This window comes from Hyla sarda, chromosome 4, assembly GCF_029499605.1.
Source record: "Hyla sarda isolate aHylSar1 chromosome 4, aHylSar1.hap1, whole genome shotgun sequence".
Taxonomy (NCBI): Eukaryota; Metazoa; Chordata; class Amphibia; order Anura; family Hylidae; genus Hyla; species Hyla sarda.
In genome coordinates, this window is record NC_079192.1 from 51625029 (window position 1) to 51647934 (window position 22906).

The following is a 22906-nucleotide window of genomic DNA, read 5'->3' on the forward strand; positions in this document are numbered from 1 at the left end:
CCAGAAAGTGAAACAGATTTGTAAATGACTTCTATTTAAAAATCTTAATCCTTCCAGTACTTATGAGCTGCTTTATGCTCCACTTTACTTTTTTAATTTCTTTTCTGTCTGACCACAGTGCTCTCTACTGACACCTCTGTCCATGTCAGGAACTGTCCAGAGCAAGAGAGGTTCACTATGGGGATTTGCACCTGCCCTGGACAATTCCTGACATGAACAGAGGTGTCAGCAGAGAGCACTGTGGTTAGACAGAAAGGAAATTCTAAAAGAAAAGAACTTCACGTGGAGCATACAGCAGCTGATAAGTACTGGAAGGATTAAGATTTTTAAATAGAAGTAATTTACAAATCTGTTTAACCTTCTGGCACCAGTTTTAAGAAAATAGTTTTCTACTGGAGTTCCCCTTTAAATGATTTTTACTATTAATATATATTACAGAACCTATTATTTTATTAATTTTCTTTATTTTTATTGTATAAAACTCTATAAAAATAGTACATACTTTTTTTTGTAAATCACTTTTAGTTAAAACATAATATACAACTCCATAAAAATTATACATACTTTTTTTTAAAACAATTTTACATAAAAACATAAAATACAACTCCATAAAAATAATAATACATCCTTTGTTTTTTATCATAAATAAATAAACAATAACATATATACAGTATATACAAAGTATTTGATGTGGGGTAACATGGCTAGCTGCATCCGCACTCCTCTACAATCATTTCTTCATGATTTCTTACGACAACATCATTGCCTTCATAATACAGCATGGACAAAGGGCTCATCCTTATCGGAACGCAGGATGGGCACTCCACCCTCTCGGGCTGGTACAGCTTCAACATACTCTGCAATAGAAATAATCATTAGTGACTGCTCAGACATATAACATTTTTCCATACTATCAATGACATATCTTTATCTAGAGAGGACTGGCTCAACTTGCCATCTTGCTTCCTTGCAATGCTGATGAAGGTTAGATACAAGATGTAAATATTTTTCGGTAAAATAAATGCGTCTATACTCAAGAGCAAAGTCACCAAACCTCACCGATTTTTATAAGGACCAGCAAATGAACTTATGTGCATGGGGGTATGACAACGTCACCCTAAAAATTGATATTGGAAGACGGAAGAATCAGACAAGTTGAATAATGCCCAATCTTTTTGTTTTCAAGGGAAATATGCCGATGCCAGGGGCATCTGGCAGCAGTTTATTCCTCTTTCACCATTGATAACTCAACTGAGCATGCATGGGTACAAAGTGCAAGTGGACGGGTGGAATAGTTTCTGGCTAAAGCTAGGTTCACACTATAGAATCTCCGGCCAAAGGACTATGCAGACATTGCCATAGACTGCAATGTCTGTGGAGCGTATTCTGCCTAAAAGAATGAATAAGAACATCTTTTTGGTGATGGGATCTTAGCAGTGGAACGTCCGCCGCTGACATTTCATAATTGCCAGCAATGGGATTCTGCTGCACCGGAATTTTCGACCGAAATTCCTATGCGGAATTCTGGTCAGAAATTCCGTAGTGTGAATCTAACCTAATAAGAGTTCAGCTGACAGCTATTGAGGGTATTACAACATAGAAAACTTAGGTTTAGTTCACACCACCATTCAGCTCCGTCCAGGGGAGCACCATCCACTGAGAAAAGTACGGAAGTCAATGGGATCTGTCAGGAAACCTTGGTGTGCATCTTGCATCTGTGAGGGAGCGCCCCAAAAGTAGCTGAATGGTGGTGGGAACTTATACTTAGCCAAGAACTTGACTTTAGAATGATCCGAGCATTTTATCTTACCTTCATATAGGCATGGTTTGTTGGCTTGAAGGTCTCATTCAGTGGGATCGGACAGGCGCCCTCACATCTGTAGGCATTATATTTTTTAGGGTAGATAATCCAGCTTCCCATTTCAATTTTACTAAAGTCTATAATCATGTCGACTCTACGGCAGAGGGGTTTCCCACTTTCTATAGGTTTGGATGGAGCATGGTTCATGAACAAATGATGGTTCTCATTCCTGTTTCTCCTATGCCTCCTAATGCCTGGTAGTCTGTGTGTCTTGTCCAATGTGACGTGTTTGGAGGACTCTACTGTCTTGATAAGACTTGGAGAACCAGAGATGCTGTCAACGGACTTGTCCTTCGTAAACACCACCAGGACAACTCTTTCTGCCAGGTTTGCATAGACCCTATCTGGAGTGTCTTTTGTAGTAGGTTCTGACTCCATGTGTATGTTAGTTTCTTTGTTCCTATCTTTCATAACCTTAGTCTTCATGACTTCATCCATATTTTTTTCTACTTGGTGGAGGAAGTACTGAATAATTTTGGTGAGATCAAAGCTCTTCCATGGGGACTCTTTCATGTCTGAAGGATCAACTTTGAAGGACCCGAGGAAGAGGTTGTAACCTCCTTTACTGTGATAAATTTCCAGAGTAAAATTTTTGGATATCTCAAAAGAAGGAAGATGGATTCTGAGTTGGGCCAACTTCAAGTCGTTCCCAGCAGCGATTGAGGACATGTCAAAGTATAGCATTATACGGTTATTGACCATGGTACAATCTAAAAAAATAAAAATAAAAACAATAAGAAAATTATTTGGATGCTGAGGAAGGCAATCACAGGCAACTTTCCATGTGGGAAGACACAGACGGCTTCTAGTGAGAGGATATTTTTAAAAACTCAATACACAAAACTAAATGGGCTGCTGAATGTTTTAACACATTTTCTCAGTAGGTATGAGTCTGGATGTCAGTCATCCATCTCCATCTATCCAAGATGAACCAGGTCAACTTGTGGGCATCTAAAGCTTTGCTTAGCATTAAGGTTGTTCTAAAATATCTTTTAACAAAAGATTTACAAAAAAAAAAATTACAAAATGGCAAAAAAATTATTATTAGATTTGATAAAACAAACTCAAGAATAAGAAAGTAGTGTGATACTCACTCTTTGCAACAAGGCTTAGTACAGAGTCATAGTCGGGGATCTCAGGACGCTGTTTATTGAAGAGGTTGGTGTCATTCTTAGTTAGTGTGTGATAGAGCTGCATCATATACTGGGGATATTGTACATCCAATGAGTGTTGCTTCCCAAAAAGGAAGGATGAAAATTTCAATCCCATGTTGGTCCCTGGCAAGCCAATGCGGGCCTCTGTCTCTAAAAGCTTGGGCATAGCCTGAACGGTGCAGAAGTATAGGAAGTAGAGAGCAATGTTGAATGAGGTCATCTCTGCGTAGATCTGGTGCAGCTTTCCCAACTCAGAAGATGTGACCAGTTCTCTCCCTTACTGGTTTAACACTGGACTCTCCCACTGTATATATAGCAAGGAAGCAAGGGGCTGTTGCTTTACTCTTCACACCTAATGACCTTTTGATCTAAATGACCTCTGCGTCAAAAGCCAATAGCTTGTAGGGATACGTCAACCTAATGGCTTCCTACTGCTATACTAATGACACCACAGTGGGGATCTTGTCACATGTCATAGATGTTTCCTTACCAGCTTCATAAATTTGTATAGAAAATGCATTCATATGTAAAGGTATGAAAGGGTTATCATTTTTTTGGTATGTAATAAAAGGGTTATCACTTGTCTTCATGCTTTCCTTAATAATATTATATGTGTTATATTACACCTGCCACTAGACATGAGCAAATATATAGTAAGATTTCGAATGAATCAGCTTTGTTCTGCTTTCCAAGTGTTCCAATTCCTTTAGTGGTCTGGTAATAGTCATAGTAGACCTCAAGTCCCATACCAGACTTTTCTAGGGAATTGGAACAACTTTTTCAAGACTAAACAAAAGGATAGCTGATTCATTAGATGAGGTTTCAGTGAATCTTACTGTATCTTGACTTTATCGACCAGCATATAGTGGTCTTTCATTGGGTTTACCATACTTTGGTACTGTAATGGAAAAGTAATCTTTTTATTGACTTTATCACCCATTTTGAATACAAATGAAAAATTTTATTTTAGGGATACACCCTGGCCTATAGATGGATGCATCTTTTTGGGATGATCGCCCCAGAGTTGCATGTGTATGATGAGTTAGGACGCCAAACAATGATTGTTATTGGACCTGAGGAAGGCGCATGTTAGTGCCAAAACGCGTTGTCCACTTTTATATTTTCTGAATAAACCAAAAAAGCCTGTTGCAACTGTGATAGCTAAGAAGTTTTGTGTGAAACAGACAGCAGCGCTCGCTCAAGACCCCTTCTTTCGTTTTTCAATAAACTAATCTTCTTAGGGTGCATGCACGTCATGATTTGTGCTTCCTTGGCGTGGATATGATATCAGAAGCTCAAAATTTCAATGCACAGATCGACACAGATAACATTGAATCCTATGACCCGAATTTAGTCAGCTAGTGACTATGTCATCTTCTGAGCATTTCTGACTTTTGGATTGGACTGAAAATTGTGGTCTGCTCATAAGATGACAAGAACGTAGTCATTAGCTGACTACATTTGGGTCATAGGATTGAATGGGGTGCATGCCGATCCATGCATATATATGTTTGCAGCTAATTTTGAGTTACAGAAATCATATTCTTGCCATGGGTGCAAAAATCATAATGTGGATAGGGTCAGGGTCACACATAGCGTATACACAGTGTATTTCACACTGCACAATATACACTCAGTATTCTCCATGAGTAGACACACAGGACTACTTTGCAGCAGCCCTGTGTGTGCAGTAACGTTTGGAGGCGGGGCTAGTCCCTCACTCACATCAGGCGGGCCAGCCTCCAAACCAGGTAGCCCTGTGAGTCTGCTCATATGAGATTACACTGCATATTTCATGCTTTGTACCAGATTTGGCACCAAATGAAATACGCTGCGTAAGCACTATGTGTGATCCTACCCTTGCAATTTTATTAATGTATGGATGTAATGTGTGATGAGGACTGAGGAGAAAGAATCTGGATACAGGTATTTAGTGATTGGGACAACAGGACAGCCATATGGTTATGTGTATGTACATACTGTTCTAAATTATTTTGGCAAACATTTTCAAGAACGGAAAAAAAAAAAAAAAAAAGACAACACCCTTATATCAGATCTGCATATTGAAAATGTCAACGTGTACTGAAAGAGCCTTGGCAAATTGGTATGGATTTCAAATTAAGGGCCAAGAAGCATCAAATTTGATAAATTTGTGAAGGTACACATTTTCTGAAATTTCACTCTTCACATACACCAAAAAGGTATTTTTTGCGCCAAATTTGTGAAAAGTTGATAAATGCATTACCACTGCATAAGAGTAACCTTAACAGCTGGTCTGTACGCACTTTAAAAAAATAAAAAAAATAAAAAGTGTAAACCTAAAAGTCTCAAAAAAAGTGCAACAAATCGACACACAAAAACAGCTCGTAACACAATGATAAATGCCCCCCCCCCCCCCCAAAAAAAAAAAAAACTTTTCCTTTCTGGATATTTCTATTATGCACAGAATGGAAATACCTCTTGAAGCTAGAAAAGGGCAACAAAAAGTATAATAAAAATGTCCACAACTAAAGGTATTTGAAATAAAATATATATGTATTTATATAAATATCTTATATACAGTATTTACAGAGATAAGCACTTTAAACAACACTCCTCAGTTACATCCGCACTCTTCTACGACCATGTCCTCGTGGTGTTTCAGCGTGACATTTTCTTCTTCATATATGAGCATTGACAGTGCACTCATCTTCACAGGGACACAGGAAGAGCACTCCACTTTTTCCGTATCATACAGCTTGACCAGACTCTGAAAATGAGAAGAACATGACATTAGTATCAGATTGGTGCCATATTATTGTGCCCAACAGTTAATGTTTCTTATATACATTGGATGTAGTAGGCTATGTTCACAATATTGTCATGCCTTTTAGTTATAATATACATGAAGAAGGTAGCAAAAAATCTCACTCACCATCCAGAGAGTCCAATAGTGAAGAACTTTTATTCCATATAGATGTGAGGCAGCAGACAATGAAACAGCAGTTCCAAAGAGCAGGGAGTGAGAGCGGCTGGGCACACACTTGGCCGGAAGAAGCGTCTGATGACACAAAACTAGTTGCCACTCAGTGGTGTGCCCTTGCGTCATGAGCGCAGCCGCTCTCACTCCCCGCTCTTTGGAACTGCCGTTTCATTGTCTGCATCACATATATATGGAATAAAAGTTCTTAAATATTGGACTCTCTGGATGGTGAGTGCGATTTTTTGCTACCTGCTTCACGTATATTTTGATTGAATACTTTCTAGGCAACCATTTTATCTGCACCACCATAGATCCTACAGCAGCAGGTGTCCACTAGCAGTTGCTAATCTGCTACTTTCAGCTGAAGGACTAGGTCCCGCAGTGCCTGATAGCCAGCTCGTTCCTTTGTTGCCTTTTAGTTATAACATGCTGACATGGATCTGTCATTCATGGATTAGGATGGTGACTGATAAACCCTAGTGACTTAAAGGGGTACTCTGCCCCTAGACTTCTTATCCCCAATCTCTCAGCGGCGGGACCCCCGCAATCTGCCTGCTGCACCCGGCATTCGTTTAGAGCGCCGAGTGCAGCGCCGGAGGCTCGTGATGTCACAGCCGCACCCCCTCAATACAAGTCTATGGGAGGGGGCGTGACGGCAGTCACGGCCCCTCCCATAAACTTGCATTGAGGGGGGTGGCCGTGATGTCACGAGCCTCTGCCCCACATCCTTGCACCGGATGTCTGGGGTGCCGCAGCTGAGATTGCGGGGGTCCCCAGTGGTGGGACCCACACGATCAGACATCTTATCCCCTATCCTTTTGATAGGGGATAAGATGTCTATGGGCAGAGTACCCCTTTAATTATGGGGACTGTCATGATACTGCCATTATTGACATTTTCAGGGAAATAATTGTGCTGCATGCTATTTTGTTTTCACACTCAAAAGTGATAAGCAATATGTGAACAGAGCCTGATTAACACATGCTGTAACATTTTATCTATAATTATTCTGTCTGTATAATTCACCATCTATGTCTCTTAAAGGGCTTTTCCACCATACACAATTATAGCACATCCACAGGATATGCTGTAAATGTCTGGAAGGAGGATGTCCCACCTCAGGAACCCCCACCTTTCATGAGCACATAGGTCTTTTGACCCTCATTCACCTCATTTTTGTACTGCTGTTTTCTTAACTCTGATAGACTAGAGCAATACATTGAAGTCAGAGATTATGGGTATATCATTGATGTCTATAATGGGAAGACCTCTTAAAGGGGTACTTAGGTGGAAAACTATTTTTTTATCAACTGGTGCCAGAAAGCTAAACAGATTTGTAAATTACTTCTATATAAAATTTTTTAATCCTTCCAGTACCTGCTGTATGCGCCACAGGAAGTTGTGTAGTTCTTTCCAGTGTGACCACAGGGCTCTCTGCTGACACCTCTATCCATGTCAGGAACTGTCCAGAGGAGGAGAGGTTTGGTATGGGGATTTGCTCCTGCTCTGGACAGTTCCTGACACAGACAGAGGTGTCAGCAGAGAGCACTGTGGCCAGACTGGAAGGAACTACACAACTTCCTGTGGAGAATACAGCAGCTGATAAGTACTGTAAGGATTAAATAGAAGTAATTTACAAATCTGTTTAAAGGAGTTCTACACTGGAAAACATTTTCTTTTAAATCATCTGGTGCCAGCAAGTTGTAAATTACTTCTATTAAAAAATCCCAATCCTTCCAGTACTTTTCAGCTTTTGTATAATAGACAGGAAATCCTTTTCTTTTTGAATTTCCTTTCTGCCTGACCACAAGTGCTCTCTGCTGACACCTCTGTCCATTTTAGGAACTGTCCAGAGTAGGAGCAAATCCCCATAGCTAACCTCTCTTGCTCTGGACAGTTCCTGACATGGACAGAGGTGTCAGCAAAGAGCACTGTGGTCAGACAGAAAAGAAATTCAAAAAGAAAATAACTTTCTGTGCATTATACAGCAGCTGATAGGTACTGGAAGGATTGAGATTTATTCATAGAAGTTATTTACAAATCAGTTTAACTTTCTGGCACCAGTTGATTTAAAATAAAAATTGTTTTTCACCGGAGTACCCCTTTAAATACTAAAGTGTTTATCTCATAATCGGCCACCTATTCAGAGGCTCGTTGGGGGTGGGGGGGTCCAACCTCTGAGACCTCCACTGATCATGATAACAAGGGCTTTTTGCCCCTCTGTATACATGGAAGGGGCATCTAGTATGTTCACCACTGCTCCATTAGAAGTCTATAGGACTGCTAACAATAGACTAGAGCTATACTAGGTTATACCCAGCAGTCCCATGGAGCTGCTCTAATCAATTGTTGGAACATGAGACCCTTTTCCTTGTGATTGTTGAGAGTTACAGCAGTCACACCCCAATACGACTCTTACTTATAGGTCTGGTGGATGTTGATTATGAGGAAACCCCTTTAAGCATGTATTTTTGTTGGCAAAGGACAACAAATGTAAAAACAATTTAATCTGTATTAGAAAGGCTGGTTCACATCACGTTTTTTCCCATACGGGAGCGCATACGGCAGGGGGGAGCTAAAACCTTGCGCTCCCGTATGCTTTCTATGCGCTCCCGTATGTAGTTCATTTCAATGAGCCGGCCGCAGTGAAACGTCCGGTCGGCTCATTTTTGCCCCGTATTCGCTTTTTCCCCGGACCTAAAACTGTGGTCAACCACGGTTTTAGGTCCGGTTGTAAAAGCGCATACAGCGCAAAAATGAGCCGACCGGACCGAACGTTTCACTCCGGTCGGCTCATTGAAATGAACTACATATGGGAGCACATAGAAAGGCATACGGGAGCACCAGGTTTTAGCTCCCCCCTGCCGTATGCGCTCCCATATGGGAGAAAACGTGATGTGAACCAGCCCTAATAAGGAATGAACACATTACTTGTCTGCCCCTACTAAATTAGAAAACATTTATATGTATGTATAAAAGTGTGATACTTACTTTTATAAAAGCATGGTTGGTTGGCTGAAAGTTTTCGCTGAGGGGAATTGGACAAGTTCCCTCACACCTATAGGCATTGTATCTTCTTGGGTAGACAATTCGATTGCCCCATTCAATCTTATCAAACTCCACCCACATGTCTACTCTTCTACAAAAAGGTGCACCCATTTCCTTGGCTCTGGCTTGCAAATTATTAGCTATTATGTTGTGTTTTGGGTTATGGTTCCTCCTTTGTCTCCTCAGTCCACTGCCTATGGTTGCTCTTTCCGACATGATGTACTTTGAGGACTGTACAGTCTGAATAAGGCTTGGAGAACCATAATGTTTTGTGGCTGGCCTTTCCCTGGCAAAGACAACAAGTATGGCTCTGTCTAGTGGGAAAGGTGCACCGGTGAGATGTTCTGTGTGGTGCTGTGGATTTTGACCAGAATCTGTAGCTCTGCCATGTACCAGGTCCTCTGGTGGGATATATTCTACATGTGAATCTGGCTGTCCCTGGTAAATTGAATTCTGTAGAATTCTGGTTAGATTAAAGATCTTCCAGGTGTCATCCTCTTGGGTTGTAGGGTTGGTCTTGAAAGATCCCATGAAGAGTTTGTCTTGACCTTCCTTGGAGTGGTAGATCTCCACCGTGATGTTATGTGTCTTTCCAAAAGGAGGGAAGCGAACTCTGAGCTCCACCAACTTTAGTTCAGTGCTGCTGGAAATAGAAGACATATCAAAAGATATCATCCACCGGTCTCCTTCTCTAGTGTAACCTGAAGAATACACAAAGAAGTAGTATTAGAATCCAGACAGTCGAAAGAGCAAAGTGTCCTGAGAACATTTTTTGTATATTCATTTCTCCCTTTTTTTTTTTTTAAGTGTCCTGTCAGCTTCTGACAGACAAAACAAAAACTGTTTAGCCAAATGTCACAACATGAGATGTGTATTGAGACAACTGTAGGGGTCTTTTTTTTGTACTGGTACAAGACCTAAACCCAATACACAAAATCTAATGACATAATGAGCGTTTAGCTCCATACTGCAGTCTGCCAGACAGTCATCCATCACCTGAGAGGAGGAGGAGGATAAATAAACAGATGGAAGACTGGTCTGATAAGGTCCTCCCCATCCTATCTAAGTAACATGTGTGAACCTAAAGGACCAGAGAACTATAGCTGGAGATACACATTAGATAGCTGTCGACCAAACATATAGGGATACCCACATGCACAATAAATGGTCGGCAGGTCCTGCCAAAATCGGTGGGATTGTGTGACATTTATCCACTGTGCGTGGCAACTTTATTTTTTAAACACTAGATGGGCAACTTTTTTTTTAAATCTAATACTCTAATGCTACTAATACTCAACAATAATAAAATTTTTAGACTATATGTCAGTATTGCAGAATGAAAACCAACAATTGAAAGATATCTTAAGATATTGTTATATGTAGCTTTAAAATTGTTAACATTTATTATTTTTATCACATGGGATATTAAAAGAGTCTGAAGAGTATGTTACATTTCCTAAGTATGTTGGGTGCTAAGTGAGTCCACCAAACAGTCACCTTCAGTCAGCCTGTGTTCACTTATAGTTTTTTAACTGGCTTTTTTAACTGTAAAATTTACATTTTATGGAAAAAGGGTAAAAATTGATGACTTATTTGTTTATTTTATGGCTGTAATTTGTAAAAATTAAGTGTATAGTCCTTTTTTTGTCATTTATGGTTTTCATATTTTAGCCTGTAAAAGGCTCAAAATACGGTCAGATTTACAAAATGCCTTTTGTTTGAGGTACAACTTTTTCCTGTGGTCGATAAATCATACACACAAAAACAGCCACAAAAACTATTGAAAAACAGTTCAAAAGCAAAAAAAAAAAAAAAAAGGATTAAAGAGGCTCAAAAACAGTGCATGAACATAGCTTCAAATAGGACTTTACAAATCAGGAACTTAACCTCAAGTGTCCTTCATATGCTCATTGAATAAAGTTTTTAACGGGTTGTCCAAGAATCATGTCTTTCATCTAGCTTGAGGAACCACATTTGGGACCCCCAAAAAGCAAAGGGGTCCCTTGCTTGAATGGAGAAGAAGTCAAGCATGTTCACTGTTGCCCCATTCAAAGTGCACTTGAGTACAGTGGTCCAGTATCTCTGACAGTCCCATGGAGTGAGAATAGGGTGACATCGCCAAAAGTCCCCCTTCCCCCCCCTTTTAACAGGTAATTATTAACAAGCAAGTGGATACGTAATAAGTTATGAATCTGAGACAACCTCATTGATAAAGAAATCTTACAGTAAATTAGGATATCTGCAAGTAAAGAAAATTGACTTACTCCTTGCACTGAGACTCAGGACAGTGTCAGATTCCTGAAGAGCTGGGTGTTCCAATCCAGAAAGATCAGTTGCATTGCCCGCAATGAGTGACTGGTAAAGCTGCATCATATAGAGCGGGTAATTTATTCTCTGAGTGTGTTTCCTGCTATAAAATGAATCTTGTAATCCTTTGCGTCCCTGTAGAGGATTGGCCAGAACGACATAATTAAGTGCTATATAGATAAGGGTCCTCAGTAAAGCCATGTCTGCAGTGGTCCTCTATTAGAGAGGTTTCAATCTGATGTGAGCGATCACTCTCTGACTTTATATAGCATCCACTCCTGTTCACACCTAAAACACTTCACACTTTCCACCTATTCAATATCACGTGCCACAAGCCAGACCATGTCAGTGTCTGGCTAATCGCTTTCTACTGTTATGGTAATGCCTAGTCTCTAAACTCTCATCGCTGATTGGTTCATTCATAAGACACTGGAGAGCGTACTCGAATGAACGTACATGTAAAGCAGACGGACGTAGACCAGTTGGGGAGAATTAGAGAAGATTAATTTACTGCTAAGCGTCCATGATAATCCATTAAGCCTAAATTATTGCTCTGGTATAATGTGGATCATTAGTTTCAGTTAACACCTAGAATTAGAGCAAACACTGGCCTGAGGCCAATGACGGTGTTGGAATGTCGCATGAGTTTTGCAAAACCCAAATATAAGTATCTTTTTATTGAATTATAAATTACTAGAACACCAGTATTATAAATGGCACATGGTAGGCATTGGGCCCTGTTACAGATTTTGCATTGGAACCCAAAAGTTACGCCTCTGAAGACCATTATCTGTTGCTCAGAGTGGAGAATGCCTAAAAGATGATGACAATTTGCCCTAGAAGAACTGGAATATTTCCCCTGTACTGAAGATGAGCTTAACTCTTGCAATGGGTCCCCAGAATCAAGACACACTGTTGACAGCTCATTGTCCTTGTGATTATATGTCATGGTAACTTTTATTGACCACACAAATAAGAACCTCAGTTGGCTATACACTTCAGATAGCTGTTAACCCCCCCCCCCCCCATACACTTTCATGCTCAGCTTCAGCAAGAGTACATGCATTTTGAATGTGAAAAATAGGTAAGCAGCCGCCAGGCACCTCTGGCAGTGGCCTAGCTTTCTGTAAAATAAAGGGTTTGGGCAAATTGGAACCCAACTGCCTTGTCCTTTTTTCCCCCAATATCAGCCATCAGAGGAGAGCTGGGAGAACCGCAACACATCAGATGGTCATCCAGTGCCTTCATGATCAACATTTTGCCCGACAATAATGTATGGCCAGCTTTACTTTTTCGTTCAGTTCCATACAATATGAACATCTATCAGTACTGAATGGAATAAACCATTTATGATTCGCTCCCAACATAGGACTAGGTGCACACAAGAAGCCAAAAGGGCAAATGGACAAAATGGTATTGTGGCTCTGTACAACTCATGTTGTAACACTCATACTGTACTTCTGTAGGACTCCAATTTTATACAGATGCATATAGGGGAGGGGACAAAAAAAAAATCCCCTCCCCATAAAGTTTTTCCATACCAATCTGACAGGAAAAAAAAATCCATTTTGGAATGCTGTATTATGGAGGTATTCACCCATGGAAGCCTTGCCTTCAACCATGTCATACCAATCAAGGAACCAAATACTGGCATGGGACTTTTGAATGTTGGAGTAGTCACTCCATACTATGTTAGTTGCCATACATTTTTCGTGTGTGTTTTTTTTAACCAGAAAGCCAAGTGACCTGATTTTTTTGTTTGTACTAAAAATATTATAGAAACAAAATGTGACAATAGCCTAGTCCATGAAGCATAGACACAAGGGATTGTGCGCCCACTCGAGAAAGCAGTTTTTTGCTGGATACATTTTTAAATAAGTTATTAGGGAGTCCCATAGACTTGACTTCCAAATACCTCCTCCACTACAATGAAAAGGGAACACTGGAACCCCATTCTAACAATTGGTACTGGCTCAAGCAGCCAGACACCCATTAACCAATCTAGGAGATATCACCTATCCAGTGGATATGGTATACGTTCTTAATACAGTAATAACCCTTGAACATCCAAATTAATGTGTTTCAGGATGTCTGTCCAGATCTCTATTGACATTGGTCTAATCCATAGAGCATATACAATGGATTGTGAGCCAGCAGGCTGTGACTTGATACATTAATACATACGTTATTGTTTTGAATCATGCACATGACCATACTGTGGCTCCATACAAGCTCCATTTTGTACAAAATCCTAATTTGGCACCTATAAAGCCATTTGGGGCTCTGTTGTTCCTCCATATACCATATGGCATGTTTCATGCAGTATTATAATAACATTCTTGCCTAGAAGTATTGCCTCTAAGGTGAATATCTTCATACTATATGGCTGCATATGTGGTGCATGCATCTTTGTAATATAGAGCCTTCAAGTGCTGCTATACAGGATCTCGGCACATATCTCTACCATGTGCATTATGTCTATTGGACATTGTCGATATAATACAAAAAAAAATTTGCAATCTTAAAAGATTTAAACAAACTAGAAAAATCACACAGTGACTTTGTATTCTTACACTGAACAATTATTTTCACCACAATTCACACCAGGTTCTTAGGGCTAGGTAGACAGACAGACACCTTGTTAGCATTATTAGCCTGTGTTGTTTTAGTGCTTTGTTAATTGCAGTCAAACAATTGTTCTAATAAACAAAAGTTAGAAGTAACCATGATTTTGTCCATTCTGTCAGCTCTGAAGACTATCTCCACCTCGTCTAATTGTGTTTTCTTATTATTCCTCACACTCTACTTTGTCTAGCCAATGGCATCTTTCTGTCGCTCAGCAGGTGCTTAGAAATTCACTAAGATGACAGGTAAATGGGAGATAACTCTTAGTAGAAGCCAAAAACACTGCACAAGTTTAGGCATGTCTTGGGAGATATTCACCCATGGTTTGTTGTCCACCAAATTCATGTTCAATTCAGGCTAGATTTTTGCCCTGTGTAAAAAGCTTAACAAATGCTTAAAAGGGTACACCGCCCCTAGACATCTTATCCCCTACCCAAAGGGACCCCCACAATCTCAGCTGCGGCACTCCAGACATCCGGTACACGGAGCAAACTTTTCTCCGTGCCGAATGACTGGTGATGCGGGGTGGAGGCTTGTGATGTCACGACCATGCCCCCTCAATGCAAATCTATGGGAGGGGGCGTGACGGCGGTCACACCCCCTCCTATAGACTTACATTAAGGGGATGTTACATCATGAGCGGGGCGTGACCATGACATCACGAGCCTCCGGCGCTGCACCTGACACTTTAAACGAATGCCGGGTGCAGCAGGCAGAATGCGGGGTCCCCAGCGGCTGAACCCCCGCAATCAGACATCTTATCCCCTATCCTTTGTATAGGGGATAAGATATCTAGGGGTGGAGTACCCTTTCATGCAGGTATAAAAATCATCAAAAATGATCGTTCACACCTGAAATGTGGGCCAAGTAAATGGTCCATTTATTGAGAGCCAATCGACCTGTATTGGGCAATTATTTGCCTGTTTTAAAGGACTAACAGGACTCATTTCTGCTATCTTACAAAGTCCCATAGATTTGTCTGCCCAATGCCCATACTCTAAAAAGGGAACACAGGAACCCTGTTCTAGCAATCGTTGGGGGTCCCAGCGGTCAGACACCCACCCACTCATCTAGCAGTTGTCCTAATTTCTGCTGCTGGATACTGTGGTTTGATCAACCAGTCGAGCACTGTATTCAGTTATCTTAAAGAGTCCCATAGACTTGACTGCCCGAGGCCCCCCCTTCAGCAATCTTTGGGGGTCCCAGCAGTCAGACACCCACCCACCCACTTATCTAGCAGTTGTCACCTCTCCGGTGGACAGAGGATGGCCTATAAGTCCTTCAAACAGGAATAATTTCTTCTGCTGCAATCGAGCACTGTACTCAGCTCTCTTAGGGAGTCCCATAGACTTGACTGCCAAAGACCCCCACTCAAAAAAGGGCATACTGGGACCCTGCTCTACCAATCACTGGGGGTCCCAGTAGTCAGACACCCAATCTAGCAGTTATCATATATGAAATGGATTAATGATAACTTGATAATACAGGAATAACCCTTAGATGTGCTTGGCCATTTCAGATGATCTTCAGAATGTCTGTCCAGATCTCCATCAGCTCCACTTTAAAATAAAATGTTTCCACATCAAAGGGATCGTTTTCATTTGGAAAAAATCACTCTAATACAAGTGTTATGTGATGTTGTTTTATGCTACTGTCCTACTCAGGTACTGATGTATTTAGCTGAGCCCTGTAACGCTGATTATAGATGCAGATTGGAATGAATTAAGGTGTTGACATACAGTAGTAGCAATTGATAAGTTCATTTACGGCTAATAATCTTTCCAATTTAATGGCTAGTTACTCCTTTAGGCTAGGTTTCCACTTGGTTCTTTTTCTGGCAGTTTTTGGAAAACTGCCACTGCAGTTTTTGAGCCAAAGTCAGAAGTGGATCCATAAGGGAGGAGAAGTGTAAGTCCTTCCTTTATATGTCCTATTCCTTTTGAATACATTTCTGGCTTTGGCTCAAAAACTGCAGTTGGAGTTTTCCAAAAACTGCCAGAAAAAAAACCAAGTGGAAACCTAGCCTTAGACACTAGTAGACATTAACCATCACTTTTTCTATCAAAAAGACTGGGTTATACCATTATTATTTTTTATTACGGAGAGCATCAGCCTGTAAAGTTAAATGGTGACTTAATGGTAATTTGAGTTTTGCAATACAAATTTCTGTAATATTTTGCAATGTTAACAGTGTATTATTTTAATTTATTTATTTTTTACTCTGATTATCATGTACATGATGGCCATATTGTCTTTAAGGACTTTCCATATTTCCAAAAATTGCCAGCACAGCGATTTACTTCCTTACAAATCCCTTAAAAAAGTATTGTGGACAAAAACGTATCCCCTATCCGCTGGGGCCCCCTGCGATCTCCTGTATGGAGCCCCGGCTCTCCTCCACAGCAGGGAGTCATGACCCCCGCCTGAACCAGGGGCCACCACGCCCCCTCTATATAGCTCTGTTGGAGAGCTGAAGATTGACGAACGGCTATCCCATAGAGCTATAGCCCCAGCGCTTGGACCCCCCACAATCTAAAACGTATACCCTATCCTGCAGATAGGAGATAAGTTTCTGTCCACAATACTTCTTTTTTAACACACCCAGGCGGACAGTACTGTATATGTGCACACTGACAGTCTTTGTTTACAAAATTGAGGCATTGTCTTGCCGTCATGCGCCAGCCAGATAAAGTGCACAATGGTGACGTCACGGTAAACTATTTGTAAGTTATTTTATCATATATTTAAGTTATTAACTATTTTTTATAAAACCGGTTTGGTTCTTCCCAGTGCAGATTTTTTATGGCGTGTAAAACATTTCAGACTTTTTTTTTGTACTTGTTTTTATGTTTTTACTGTACATGGCAATCATTCAAATGAACTGTTGACCATATAATACAGCAGTGTTTCGCAACCCAATTTTGGCTCAAGGCACCCCTCCGAAAAAAACATTTTTAGGGGGCACCCCTACCGAATTTACGAGCAAAAAAAAAAAAGAAGGGAAAAGCGCCACAATGCACAAAATGCACAATATCTATGTATCTGTGGGTATGTAGATTACAGTGCTGCTTTAGACAGCAACTCACAAATGACGTCTTCTCTAATCAGCGTTGTTCCCTTTTCTTCTCCATCTGGCCCGGCCATCATGAAAATTTCTTCCAGACAAAATTCACCGTTAAACCTGCAAAATAAAGCTATTAGGAGCCGCACTTTTTTTACATGGGTGAAAGAGGGGTGTGCATGGGTGACAGAGGGGTGTAGAAGAGTGTACACGGGTGGCAGAGGGGTGTAGAAGATGACAGGGGGCAAAGGGGGTGATAGAGGGGTGGGCATTGGTGACCCTCGTGTTGGGGGTGGACAGGAGTGTATATGGGGGACAGGAGTGTAGAGGGGTGTACAAGGGTGTAGAGGGGTGTAGGGCTGACAGAGGGGTGTACATGGGTGACAGAGGGGTGTAGAAGAGTGTACATGGGTGACAGATGGGTGTAGGGGGTGACAGTGGGGTGTACATGGGTGACAGATGGGAGTAGAAGAGTGTACATGGGTGACAGAGGGGTGTAGAGGAGTGCACATGGGTGACAGAGGGGTGTAGAAGAGTGTACATGGGTGACAGAGGGGCATAGGGGGTGACAGAGGGGTGTACATGGGTAACAGAGGGGTGTAGAAAAGTGTACATGGGTGGCAGAGGGGTGTAGAGGAGTGTACATGGGTGGCAGAGGGGTGTAGAGGAGTGAACATGGGTGACAGAGGGGTGTAGAGAAGTGTACATGGGTGACAGAGGGATGACAGATGGATGTAGAAGAGTGTACATAGGTGGAACAGGGGTGTAGGGGAGTGTACATGGGTGACAGAGGGGTGTACATGGGTGACAGAGGGATGTAGAGGAGTGTACATGGGTGACAGAGGGATGTAGAAGAGTGTACATGCGTGGCACAGGGGTGTAGAGGAGCATACATTGGTGACAGAGGGGTGTAGAAGAATGTACATGGGTGGCAGAAGGGTTTAGAGGAGTGTACATTGGTGACAGAGGGGTGTACGGGGTGACAGAGGGGTATAGAGGGGTGTACATGGGTGATAGATGGGTGTAGAAGAGTGTACATGGGTGACAGGGGCGTAGGGGGTGATAGAGGGGTGACAGGGGATGTGACAAGGTGGTAACAGAGGGGTGGACAGGGGTGACAAAGGGACAGAGGGACTGAGGGGTGAATAGGGGGTGGATATGGGTGACAAGGATGTGGTCAGAGGGGTGGACAAGGGAGAGTAAACATGGGTGACAGGGGGATGGAAAGGGGTGACAGAGAGGTGGATAGGGGGGTGGCCAAGGAGGACATGGATGACAGGAGGCTGACAAGGGGGTAAAAGAGGGGTGGACAGTAGTAACAGAGAGGGGTGGACTGGGGGGACAAAGGGACAGAGAGGTGAATAGGGGGTAGACATGGGTGACAGAGGGGTAGACTGGGGGTGGTCAGAGGGGTTTACAGGGGGGTGAACATTGGTGACAGAGGGGTGGCCAAGGTGGACATAGATGACAGGGGGGTGGACATATGAGAGACAGGGGGGTGACAGGGGGGTGGACAAGCATGACAAGGGGGGATAAAAGAGGGGTGCCAAAGGGACAGAGGGGTGAATGAGGGTGGACATGAGTGACAGGGGGTAGACGGGGGTGGACAGGGGGGTGAACATGGGTGACAGGAGGGTGGACATGGGTGACAGGAGGGTGGACATGGGTGACAGGGGGGTGGACATGGGAGACAGGGGGGTGGACATGGGAGACAGGGGGGGTGGACAGGGGTGACAGGGGCAGACATGGATGACAGGGGGGTGAACAGGGGTGACAAGGGGTGGACATGGGTGACAGGGGGACAGACTGGGGGGGGGATCAGAGGGTTGCCCAGGGGGGAGGGACGTGGGTGACAGGGGGATTGAAAGGGGTGACAGATGGGTTGACAAGGTGGACATGGATGACAGGGGGATGGACATGGGAGAAAGAGGGGCGGGAATGTGAGATGGGGGCGGTGAACAGGGGTGACGGGGGTGGACAAAAGTGACAAGGGAGTTAGAAGGGGTGACAGGGGTGACCAAGGGACAGAGGGGTGAATAGGGGGTTGGACATGGGTGACAGGGGGTAGATTGGGGGGGTAGACTGGGGGAGAACATGGGTGACGGGGGGGTGGACATGGGAGACAGGAGGGTGAACAGGGTTTGCAGGGGGTCAGAGGGGTGGACAGGGGTGAAAAGGGGTAAAAAAGAGATGGACAGGGGTGACAAAGGGACAGAGGGGTGAATAGGGGGTGGACATGGGTGACAGAGGGGTAGATGGGGTTAGTGAACATGGGTGACAGGGGGATGGACAGGGGTGACAGTGGAGGGGACAGGGAGGACAGGAGGTGGACAAGGATAACAAGGGGGCAAAAGAGGGATGACAAAGGGACAGAGGAGTGAATAGGGGGGTGGACATTGGTGACAGGGTAGACTGGGGGGGGTTAGACTGGGGGGTGGACAGGGGAGGTGAACATGGGTGACAGGGATGGACTGGGGGTGCACAAGGCGGACATGGGTGATGGGGGGTGGACATGGGTGACAGGGGGGTGGACATGGGTGACAGGGGGGGGGACATGGGTGACGGGTGGTTTGGACAGGGTTGAAAAGGGGTAACAGAGGGGTGGAAAGGGTACAGTACCTTAAGCAAGCCGGCTCGGGAATCCGGTGCAGCTTGCAGTTCCAGGGCATCTTCCCCTCTTCAGTGTAGCAGGGCACCATTTTCTTCTCACTGTGCTGCAGGGGGGAGGGGGACACTGGGGGACGCTCAGAGACGCTGAGCGCCATGAGTCACAGACACGCAGGCCGGGGCAGGAAAGAAAAAAAAGAAAATATAAATTCACGGCAAAATCCCGTGCACCATATGCATCATATTTGCCAAGGTGTTACAATATTGATTGAAGGAGTGGGATCCTACTGTGGCACCAACTATTGCTACACGAGTGCCACAGTATGCTATGGCACAGGGTAAGGTTATGTGCACACTACGGAATGTCCACACGCGGCTATGCATTCCGTGCAGAAAGAATCAACACGTTCATTCTTTCTGCGGACACAAGATTTCAGCGCCGGAAACATCCGGCACAGAAATTCCGCCGTCTGCACAGCGCAGCAGAATCCTCTTGAATTCAATGGGACCCTGCTGCAGTGGTATCTCCGTACCGAATTCCAAAGCGGAATTCAGGCATGGAAATTCTGACGTGTGAACACGGCCTAAGAAGCATGGCCTAAGAAGCCGAGTGCTTCTCCCCTGCTCCCTGAACACTTGCTAGGCCACTTTTTATTTACATTTTTTTAAATGTTGAATTAATCTTTATTCAGAATTGATTTGCTCATCTCTAGTCACACAAGCCAAGATTTGGTCCGCCCACATCATTGATCAAGGCAGATAAAAGGCATCATTATAAGGGTTGTAAGGGCTTGTTCACATGGCCATTATGCTCCACTAAAGGGAACTCCGTTGGCCAGTCTCTCAGAAGGAGAAGACTTTTTTCTTTGCGTAACCCCTGTAAAATACCAGACACCTAACGGACCCCTTTCAAGTCAATGGGATGTGAAGGGAGCTGTCAGTGTCAGGGTCTATTCGCATTGCAGAATTTCTGCTTGCCGAATTCCACCACAAATTAAGCCCATAGACTTCTATGGGTTTACGCACTCCCATTCACACTTCTAAATTCCGCAAGCAGAAGTTCAGAAGTGTGAATGGGAATGCGGAATCCCATAGAAGTCTGTGGGCTTAATTTGAGGTGGAATTCCGCAAGCGGAAATTCTGAAGTGGGAATGGGAGTGCGGAATCCCATAGAAGTCCATGGGCTTAATTTGAGGTGGAATTTCACAAGCGGAAATTCTGCCGTGTGAATAGACCCTCAGTTAAGTTTCGACCTGTTTAGGATTGGTTCAGGGCAAAAAAAAAAAAAAAGCCAAATGGACCCTGAGCACAACGGCTTTTTGAACTTAAAAATAAGGTGCAGCTCACAACAGAAGGACCGAGGCAGTTGAAGCTAAAGCCGGACCCCACCGGCTTTATTAGAATTAGACTTTATTAGAATTAGAACACTTCATTCACCAGTTAAATGTTAATGAGCACTATCTTAATTTCACTTCTACCATCAGCACTAGTCACATTGATTTTTTGGATTTACAGATTAAGGTATCCAAGGACAGATTAATCTGTAACACATTCACTAAACCCACAGCTAAGAATAGCTTTATCACCTATAATAGTTGTCATTTGCCACGCTGGCTATTGAATGTGCCAACTGGCCAATATCGTCGTTTAAAACGCAATTGCACTAATAATGACACTTTTTTGGTAGAAGCTGAGACCCTCACTAAACAATTTATAGATAAAGATTATCCAGATGAGATTTTAAAACAATCTTTGGACAAAGTAAGAGTACTAGATAGAACTTCTTTTTTCACTTTGGATAAAAACAATCAAAAAGAAATACCTGAATTTAGGATCATTTTGCCATTCAATAGTTCACATAAAAAAGTTGAAAAAGTGATTAACAAACATTGGGAAATAATAAGACAGGATAAAATCATAGGAGAATCATTACCACACCACCCCCCTATCATATACACTAAGGCGCCGAACCTGGGTATAACCGTTGCTCCCTCTATCAAACCACCAACGAATAACAAAGATAACAAAACTTGGCTTTCCACTAAAGGTTTTTTTCGTTGTGGAATATGCAATAATTGCAATACCACTGTTGATTTAAAAAAAACTGTAGAAGTAAAATCTCGAACTAACAATTTCATATGGAAAATACATGAGTGCATTACTTGCAACACAAAAGGAGTCATATATATTTTGGAATGTGACTGTAAAAAACACTATGTGGGGAGAACAAAAAGAACATTGAAACTAAGAATAGCAGAACACATTAATAATATCAAAAAAGGGGATTTAAAACATCCACATCAACACATTTTTCAATTACTCATAACAGAGATCCATCAAAATATCAAAATTAAGATTTGTAGGACTCCGAACTATTAAACCAGATTGGAGGGGTGGTAGCTACATGGTCCAAATGTCCAGGGCCGAGAGCAAAATGATCTCCGAATTTGGATCAATGGAACCCAGAGGTTTGAACTCCAGCTTTGAATTGTTTGGTTTTCTATGAGGTGGTTCCCCTCCGACCACCACCCGCCGCCATGTTTTACCCTTGTCGGCAGTTCGTGGTTTGATAGGAACCTCTCAACAACCATCTTCCAGGTTTCAGATATTACGTGTTCACCATTAATCTCTTTTGCATGTTATTTGCTTTTATTTCATCCCTATTTTCTCCTTTTTTGATTTTTTATTTTCTTCTGTGGCATCCCTTTTTTTACTATTCATTTATCATTATTTTTCATCCATATTTTCATTTCGCATCTCTATTCTTATTATCATTCATTATTTTTTTTATCATTTTTTGTATTTGTTGTGCTTTATTTTTATTCCTATTTTTATTTTTATTTTATTTTTCATTTATTTTTATTTCATCTTAATTCTACTTTTTATTTTTACTTTTAATTTTATTTTTATCATTATTTTTATTTTTATCAATTGTATCAATTTGAATTTTTATTTTATATCATTCTCATTTTTATTTTTATTCTCATTTTATTTTTATCTTTATTTCTATCCTTATTTTATATATCCTAATTTATATATTTTTTTCTACTTACGGTATTTTTCATACATTTTTTTTAATATTCTTATTATATTTTTATTTTATTTCTCTGTATATGGGTCGATTCAATATAACACTTTTTTATTGCTATATGTATTAGTTATAGTAAATTTGTATTAATTATTTTACATTGTCCAACTACAAGCAACATGACCGATTTTACTATCAAAGCTAACAGGGTGTGAATAACGTCCTATCTCACCATCCGGTTTTTCATGAGTTA

The 22906-nt window shown here is 42.0% G+C and overlaps 1 protein-coding gene across 1 annotated transcript; it reads right to left on the minus strand.

Moving 5' to 3' along the window:
• Positions 1–704: 704 nt before the first annotated feature.
• On the minus strand, positions 705–19746 carry LOC130367349 (nodal homolog 2-A-like). The gene is made up of 9 exons (XM_056569762.1): positions 19638–19746; positions 17044–17138; positions 11290–11467; positions 8969–9726; positions 5615–5764; positions 5473–5481; positions 2956–3184; positions 1811–2571; positions 705–857 (listed from the first exon to the last, which is right to left on the minus strand). The coding sequence occupies exons 3-9, from the start codon at positions 11396–11398 to the stop codon at positions 705–707; spliced, it is 2169 nt and encodes a 722-aa protein (XP_056425737.1). The 5' UTR covers positions 11399–11467; positions 17044–17138; positions 19638–19746.
• Positions 19747–22906: the final 3160 nt, after the last annotated feature.